Source organism: Aptenodytes forsteri, unplaced genomic scaffold (assembly GCF_000699145.1).
Source record: "Aptenodytes forsteri isolate BGI_AS27 unplaced genomic scaffold, ASM69914v1 Scaffold142, whole genome shotgun sequence".
Taxonomy (NCBI): domain Eukaryota; kingdom Metazoa; phylum Chordata; class Aves; order Sphenisciformes; family Spheniscidae; genus Aptenodytes; species Aptenodytes forsteri.
This window is the reverse complement of record NW_008794598.1, coordinates 2852388-2861444: the sequence shown is the minus strand read 5'-3', so window position 1 is coordinate 2861444 and position 9057 is coordinate 2852388. Positions and strand designations below refer to the sequence as shown.

General features: G+C 45.6%; 1 protein-coding gene across 1 annotated transcript in view; it reads right to left on the bottom strand.

Annotated features, from left to right (window-relative positions):
• Window positions 1-3645: 3645 nt before the first annotated feature.
• RAB29 (RAB29, member RAS oncogene family) overlaps window positions 3646-9057 on the bottom strand; it is a 5685-nt gene continuing 273 nt past the window's right edge. The window contains exons 2-4 of the mRNA XM_009272776.1: window positions 7124-7305; window positions 5848-5969; window positions 3646-5161 (exon numbers count right to left, since the gene is read on the bottom strand). Coding sequence (XP_009271051.1) covers window positions 5044-5161; window positions 5848-5969; window positions 7124-7285 — 402 coding nt within the window. The 5' untranslated portion in view covers window positions 7286-7305 and the 3' untranslated portion in view covers window positions 3646-5043. The remainder of the gene's footprint in view (window positions 5162-5847; window positions 5970-7123; window positions 7306-9057) is intronic.

Sequence of the window (9057 nt, the reverse complement as noted above, 5' to 3'; positions counted from 1 at the left end):
TGTGGGCCTGCTATGCCCTCGGGGTGCGCCAGGCTTATCAGGGCTTAGGAAGGGAGGTTAGGGCCCGAGAGGGGCGATCCCAGCGCCCTTCCTCTTGTCGCAGCCCCTTTGTCATGTAAGCGTGCCGCCATTCAGGGCCAGACTTCAGAGGGCTCTGCCGGGGAGGAATACACAAAAGGGGTGAAAGCAGCCGGAGCGGCCAGGACGGTGCCTGTCACAGACCGGCCGGCAACGGAGGCGGCCGGAGCCGCTTACAGCCCGTCCCTGGCACACGGGCACCGTCAGATTCCGTTGCATTTACTGCACAGCGCATTGATGGGCCAGAGCCCTGACTCGAACGGCACCTCTCTGCTCCGAAGTGGGCCCCCGTAGCAGATGAGATTATCTTTTGCCGTGGGGTTCATGATAAACCTACATGCCGTCATATTTTTACGGCACATCACTTTCTTTCGTTACGCTGATCAGACGTAGATTCGGTGTGAAATACTTCCCTTACGAAGAAATGCAGAAAATGAGTTTTCAGCAGGCGTAGATTTCATTATTGGTACTGATTTCGTTAACCACCGCTTTTCCCTCTGCTAGTCAGCAGATACAAAGAACATGCACAACTTCTGTAAGATGCAAGAAAGTCCGGGGAAGGTGTTTGGTTCATTAAATTCCCTAGGAACCCAAAATTACTCATTTTGTTTAGAAAAGGAGCTGCTTTTGCCATGGAAAACTAAAACATATACCACAGTCCATTAAAATGGCAGCTTCTGCAATAGCAAGTCACTTTTGCTCTGCACTTGAATCTTTAGGGAGACTCGTTCCTCCGTTTCATTAAAAACAGTGCTTAAAAACATTTTTTTAGATGTTGTTTTATCTGAGAAGACTGGTTGGACAGTACAAATATGGTCAGCTTTTTACCTAATTATAGGAGTAATTTGAGTCCATTTAATGCCTTGCTTGAGTTTAATTTGTCTCCTTTGGAATTACTGCCATTTTTCTGATCAATTCAGATGTGCCCTGTCCTTCGTGCAAGTCAATACTCATGAAAATCAAGCTGATCAGGAAAGAAAGAGGGGCATTCAGAGCAACTGCCTGCCTGCATAGCCAGCCCCAAAATACACTGTGTGAATTAATGAGCCATAAGGAGGAAGGCGTATTAACAAACAACCACATCAAGGAATTCTTTTCTTTCTCCTCTTAGCTGGATATATTGGATTAAAAGCCACTATGACTGACTCACAGATGCGAAAGTTTTGCATGCTTACGTCCCGCTTGTAGGTCAATAAGACTACAACAATTGAGACAGCAAGATGGTTTCAGTGAAAAGAATCTAATTTGTTTTGCTGGCAACACAGGGCAGTTCACGCTGTATGCTTTATACATACCCTATTATTGACAGCAAGACTGTTTCTAGTTTGAACTTGTGAACCCGTTTGTTAGGACTGTTGAGACAGGAAAACAACGACGACGACGACTACCACGCAAGCAATGTCAAACTTTTATTTCAAACTTTTGCAATACTGCGTTACTGATTGATACGGAGAAATCGGTATGGATTTCAGAGAGAGGAGAAAACCTCCCAGCAGTTTCTTCTCTTTATACAAACATAATACTGCAACTTTACAGCAATCAGAACCCTGTCTCTAAAATACTTCTGCGTAACTGCAAGCGGTTTAAAAAAAAAAAAAAGGCTAAGTTTTGATATTGTTGACTTATTTCTGAACTATAGTCTGCCCTCATGATTTCAAGTTCTATTGTAGTAAAAATTTCCAGCTATGTGGACCCATAGTGTGCTGTCATCAACATACAAAATACACCATTAAACTTCATGTGGTTTTGAGTCCCATGACCACAAATTAAAGTTATAGGAATGAGAAACAACACGTGGAAGAGTGAAATAGGTACAAGTGGCCCAGAGTCACACAAAGAGCAGAAACTCGAAGCAGGTGCTGGAGAAGGGAAAATCAAGTGCCTTCATTTTCAAAACAGGTCATTCCCGACACGGACACCAGTGAAGCACAGTTCATCAGAATGAAGATGAGGCTTTTCTGATTCATATTTGAAAGATTCAAGTTTTTATCCGTCTGCACGAACGAGACTTAACTTTGTTTAAAACACTTCTTAGAAACTGCTTCACTCAAGTTGTCTTTTCCCTTTCCGTCGTTTTAAAAACGAGAATTATTTCAGCTAGCACAAGCTGGGCACAATCAACTTCACAGGCAACCGTTCCTTACACGCTGCCTATCCCAGCAAAAAGCATATTTAGAGGGGGCTTTTGAATCAGTTTGTTTTACAGGACTACATCAAGTTGGTTTGTTTTTTTTTTTTTATTTTGTTTTGCTTTTTTAAGCACCTTGTGTGCCACAGAGCACGCTCTGAAAAAACACACACATCTGCACAGTAAAATCGTTTTCCTGTCTGGTTGGGTTTTTATACCGATCTCAAGCAACGACTGTTTCTGTTGTGCAGGCTTGTTTTTTGACACTTTCCTACTGTGTCTATTAAGATGTTAACAAGCAGTAAGCAGTGTGGAAAAAAAAAAGACCCAAGGCATACACCAGTACCGGAAACCACTGGGCAGAACAGAAATGATGTCTAATAGAAGAAAACCTTTTTGCTTGTTTCTGAGAGGCACTTATGAAAAAGAGATCCAGATTAAGAGGTCCAGACACCAAAGAGGCACTGGTACATATCAAACTGACATGCAAAAGGTATAAAGATGCTTTCCTGCAAGATGCATGGCCTAGCGGCTGGGCCATCGAAACAGGAATTAGAAATTTTCCTTTCAGTGCCAAGCTCTTACCGACTTGAGTAGTTAGTTGGTCCTGGGCAGAGATTTCCACTGCGTGCCTCGGTTTCTCCATCTGTAAGGACAGCTCTAGCACTTGACCTCTTTGCTGAAACGCCTTCAGGTGCATATACAGAAATCAATAAATAACACATGAATCTTACTGGTTTGGTGACAGATCCTTTAAAAAAATTAGACCCTTCTCCCCACATTCCATAAAGAACTAGAAATATTTATAGGATTAAAAAAACTTTTTTTTTTTTTTTTTTTTAAACACAATGTTTAGGAAGTAAAATTCAACAAGACAGTTCAATTTTGTTGCTAACCAGTTCGACATGTTTCACATGTTTCTACAGTGAATCCAACAGCGCAGAAAAGGGTATATTTCAGCGCCTGTAAAACCAAATTTGGCAATATTTGCACTACAGAATCGTAGGCCAGACATTTTAGCTTTTAATTAAAACAGTGGAACACAACACTAGCTCTAAATTTCTTAGCCCTTACTGTTTACTTATCAATCCTTTTCAGCTCCAGAGAATGAAAACTCAGATTTTTTTGTGCTTGGTGAAGGCAATCAGTTCCTGTTCTTACCACCTTCTCCCTCCATAGATTATATAAAGTAAGAAAAGGCAGACAGAAGGAATACTTTGCCAAAGAAAAGCAGTCCTAATTCAGCAGGAATCGGGACAAACCAATTTATAGTCCCATTTTCAAATTAAACTACTTGAGAAGAGAAAAACGTTATTGAAGACCACTTGTTCAAATCCTAACCTAAAACATGGGCAGGACAATTCTATAACGTCGCGTGCTTATATAAAATGCATACAACGCCATGTAACAAGCCCTACACCGAGTTTCCTTGAGAAGAGAAAAACGTTATTGAAGACCACTTGTTCAAATCCTAACCTAAAACATGGGCAGGACAATTCTATAACGTCGCGTGCTTATATAAAATGCATACAACGCCACGTAACTCCAGCCCTACAGACCGAGTTTCCTATTGACTCTTCCCGAGATAACCATCTAGTATGCTTTTACCCATTTTTTGTTGTTGTTGGCAACTGTTCTCAACAATGAGTACCTGGGGATATGCTAGGGAAAGCAGGCATCAAAAGGCAAGCGGGGAGCGGTTCTCCTCATTTCCTTTTGTCCTGCAAAGTCTTCTCCTTCGCTTCCCCCTCGCGCCACTAAAAGCAGCAGGTGGGCTTTCAGAGAGCTGCCTCTCCAGCACCGTCCCTGCTACCGAATTCACTCATTGCTACAGAATAATTGTGGGAGGGCAATTCATCAGCAATTGCAAAGCTATTTGAGATGGTGGGATACGGGGTGTTCTAAAAGTGAAAAGGACTGTTGTTCTGTCATACAAAGGAGTTTACAACCTATTCCTCATTCAGCTCTCGGCGCCCTAATAAAGCGGCAGCAGAACAGAATACATAGGATTGTGCTAGAGGGTGAGCGAGAAGGAACGGACAGAAGGCAACTGGGCAATTCTTGACAAAAAACTGAGGTCTCTGCTGTTAAGCACCACAGTCGGTATACACGACAGTAAGGGCTGTGCTACCCCATTTCTCAAATTCACACTGATAATTTTACAGGTCTGGTTACGTGGGACGCCGTGCTGATCCACATCTGGCTTCACATCTTAAGGACAGTTAGTGGCAATGACGAGATGCGTTGGTCTCCCCAGGACGCGTAAGCAGAGGTATGTCATTCCAGAGCACGAAGTAAAGAGTTCGCTGTAATCCCACACTGGGAATCCACAGGCACAGAGAGACCGCTTGAACTCTGCGTGCGCCAACTGAAGGTCACTGTAACGCTTTGGACTGGTGCTTCTGTGTATGGTGGGTGCAGGCGGTGGGGAACAAAAGGTGCAACAATATTAAAAATATACCTTCGACATCCTTCGCCCTGCCTGAGACAGGCCATCACATGTCAGAAGATGAAGTGCTCAAAATTTAAAAGGAAATTAATCCAAGCCACGTGCTTGAACACGGACCGTGCTACATTACTGGCAGCAGAGCTCCCAGTTGCTGCTACGCTAGAAGAAAGAGGAATCTTCTCAGTCCTCTCTTCTTTCCACGCCTCACTCCAAGTCATTGTAGCAATGCTCCAGTGAGAACAAATACACACTAAACAGAAGACAGTTCACGAGCATGTAAAAAAAAAACCCCCCCAAAACAGTGACAGACAGTTTAGGAAAAAATGATGATGATGATAATGAAAGGACATTGCTGCTAGACCCAAGGCAGATGGTGTAGTCAGTGCATCTAACAGCAAGCCCAGCCTGGCGGGGTCGTCTCTTTTATGTTAATATAATCCCCGCTCCCGGCAGCAGAGGAACTTCCATCACCAGTGGATGAGGACATCATCTTTTCAATCAGGACTCTAGAAGACAAACGTATGTGAGTTTGTTTTGGTTTTTTTTAAACAAGCAGCATTGGGCCACACAGTTTTTCAGCAGTACAAAAAAGAAACAGCAATTCATTCTAGAAGGACACAAAACTCCAGAATTTTAGTGACTAAACAATCAGGTTAAGGAACCTCACAGCACTGACAACAGCATTACTGCTATTACCTGGCAGCATCCGAAGACCCTGCAGTGACCGGATAACTAACAACGCCTACTGCAACCACCTCACCTCGGGTCCAGTTTAGGACTGGGACACAGCAACAGGCCTCCGAGGTACCAACTGCCCAACCTCAAGATCAGGTGCGAATACCCAGTCTAACACCTTTCAGAAAAGGCCAAATTCTCCATCAAAGGACTGGTGCATCACAAAAGAATTTCTAGTATCTTTGCACAAGAAGTCCTACCCTCCTGGTAGAGGCCAGCGTATGAAAAAACATCCCTGGTGTTGTTCAAAGAATTTCTGTTTCCAAAAGCATGTCAGAGCTTAACCAAGGAGAGAAAAACTTCTGACCTTTCAGAATTCAGTTTCCTTTCGGGAGATTTACTTGCGAACTATTGCTGCCATTTATTATTTACTGACAGCATCTCCCCTCACCTCAAAGATGTCCGTGTCTGAAAGAGGGAATTAACTCTTGGATGTATCGCCAGTCATTCTGCCTACCTCATGGACTCATTAATATTCTTGTTTTCCTTGACAGACGTCTCCACCCAACCAGAAAAGCCATTTTCTTTGCTGAACCGATCCACTTCGTCTCTTGTCACTGCCCATGGGGAAAGGTCGCACTGTAAAACAAGAATCAGTCATTTTAAGTTTAGCCTTTTAATTTTTAAGCTGGGAGGGGAATTCTCCCCCTCAGCCATTTGCTGCCTGTGTGCAGGCAGGCAGGCAGCAGGTAGGCTCAGCCCTTCACATCTCCCAGATCGCAAGCTGATAGAGAGTTCTTAGGGCAAGGTTCTTAATGGGATGTTGCAAGCAGCAATATATTTATCTCATCTGAGATACTAACACACCTCAGTCAAGCATGTACGGAATGGAGGTTCATCCAGCAGAGGACAAGAAAGCATTGTCGCTCATCCAAAATTTGCCCGGCCTCTCAGCAGCAAGGAAACGCTACTGGTGTGGTGCCACCGAGGCAGCCACGCTGATGCCAATGGGACGTACAAAGAGGCAGTCAGAAAACCTGTCCCATAACAGCTTGTATTAGTGTGACTGCAGTGCGTACAGTCACACAGATTTCCCTAATGCAGGCAAAATTGCTACCTTAAAACAGCTACCGGGGGAAAGCATTATTTGTGAAGAAGTGGAGAAGAAAAGCCGCTCTCCTGCCCACCCATCACGTTTTTGAGCCATCTCCAGTTTCAGGCTCTCTCAAACCAGGCAAGTCTCAAACTGAATCTGGAAAGGGCTGCTGAGCCAACGCTGGCACGTGAAGAACATAAAGGTAGTTTTTAAACGAAAGAAAAATAAATCATTAAAAGACAGCAACCAATCTACACAGTGAAACTTGACATTGCATCCAAATGAAAACTAGACATCCCTCTGGCAGCTCTGAACAGAAACTTTACCTGCAGCGTCACACACAACCTTCCCAGGCTACTGCAAGTTAGAGACCACAAAAAAGAAAAAAAAAAAAAAAGCTTTATAGCCCAGGAGCTACAGAGCTCGAGCTCCGACAGCACAAGGCACTGCATCCTAGGACAGAGGAGTTGTTAACATCTCCTTAGTGCCATCCGTGTATTAACTCCTACCAGTGTCCTAGTTAAGGAGGAGAATCCTTGCTAGAGAAAGAAAATTCAAGGAAGAGTCAAGGAAAGGATTAAAAAGACCACAGGCTATGGGACAACTCTGGGCCAGGCTTAGTGCTAAAGGGGTCTCCTTCCATTGTGCACGCCCTTGCACACACACAAACACACAGAGCGCGTCTAGAGCTGCTCACTTTGTTAGCCAGCAGTAGGCAAGGCACGGGGTTCCCGTCCGGCAGCATGAGCTTGCTGTCCAAATCCTGCTTCCACTTCTGGCTGTTGCTGAATGTGCTGATGTTGGTGACATCAAACATGATAATGCAGGCTGACGCCTCCCTGTAGTACAGCCGGGTCATGGATGTGAAGCGTTCCTGCCCTTCAGGATCAAAAGGAAAAAAAACCACCCCACCCCCGAGTTACCATTTTTAGATTTGTTCACGCAAATGATGCTCATCATGGTACATCGTTTTCTCAGCTGACACTAACAATCTCCACTTAAATAATGAGGAAATACAGGCATTGGGATGCGTCCTGCCTGGGGTACCTCAGCAACGCAGCGACAGAACGGGAACAAACTGGGGAGTTCTTAATCCTGACCCAGACACTCAGATGTCCCAGAAATACTTGCATTACTCCCAGTGTAACAATTTAAATTTAGTGTCCCCGACCACACGTTCACCTCCCCCCGAGCAGAATCCTGCCAGCAGCAGGGTGCCTGGCCACCACCAGCCGTCCCTGCTCCGGCAGGACCGTGCCACCAGTGCGGACTCGTGCTGCTGCCTTGCTGCGGGCACAGCATTACAGACCAGGCTCTCCGGAGGGAGAAATTCGATACTAAACAGAAACCATTAAAGCTCACATACACTGTTATTACTGTTTAAACCTTATGGCCTGCCTGTACCACCGAAACTGCATCCAGAGAGTAATTCCGCTGTGCTGCTGCGTGGTTTGATTGCACTTGTGTAGATGGGACACACCACAAAGCATTCACATCGCGTCAGATGGGTCAACGACACGGTGAAAACCAGCATTTCTGACACTGGAGAGATTTCACTGTGGGCTCCCATGCAGCCCCATAGCTGGTCAACAGGCTTTTTGCTCTGAAGCCATCGAGAACTGAGCACTTTGAGTTACCTCAAACCATCTGACCTTCTTTGCACACCTCTGAGGGGGAAGGCAATGCAGCAGGGACTATCGGTGTGTGCATCCCCTTCTGCTCGGGGCACGACAAGAGCACTGTGACCAGCATGGCCGGTCAAACCTTAAATTTCCAAACCTTAAATGCCTTTTCTGGGCTGAAATTGAAATCAGTTTCTTGCTGCAAGCCTCTTGCTGCAAACTTCTCCTTCCTGTTTTCTTTTTAAGGATTCCAGACGCACGCGTCTGAGCAGCGAAACCGGAGGAAACCACAACCCTGTTTTCCTCACCCCTCTAGATCCAGAGGTGCCATTTTAGAGTCGCTACTGCACCGGCCTGTCCTTGGTCTTCTGCTGCTAGGGAGATTCGGGAACTGCGTTTCTCTGCACCTCTCTGGGGAGTGGGTGCTCCTCACTCCACTGCACCGCATACAACGCTGTCCCCCGGAGCGTGCCCCACTTCCGAACCAGCCCCACCACCTCAGGGGCACCCAACGGTCTCCTCTTGCCATGACTGCTCCCGAGGGAACCGCTGGCTCTGCTCGCACAGGTCACTGAGCAGCCAGATCGCAACCTCCCAGCCCCACTCCTGATCCCGGCAGCCAGAGCAGCGCCAGGTCAGTGGAGCTGCTCCACGCTTAGACACAAGGATCAGGCCTTCCTGGCTATCACGCCAGAAATCAGGGTTTTAACAGAAGACTCAGAGCTGAGAAGTTACACATCCAGCTACAAATCAGCCAAATGTTTCCCCATTCACTCTGCTCTGGCTTTGAAATTGAAAAGAAAGGCTCGATAGGATTTATCATCTGCACTGCTGTGTTCTTTGCAGATGGGCTTTTGATTAAATATTTAAATTACTACTGCAAACTAGAGACAGCACTGCAAACCAGAGCGGTCCTGCCCCTTGGATCCACAGGCTTTTAGGATTTATTTTTGTAGCAAACTCCTACTGAAAGAAAGAAAGAAAAAGGGGGGGGGGGGGGGGGTTGGGG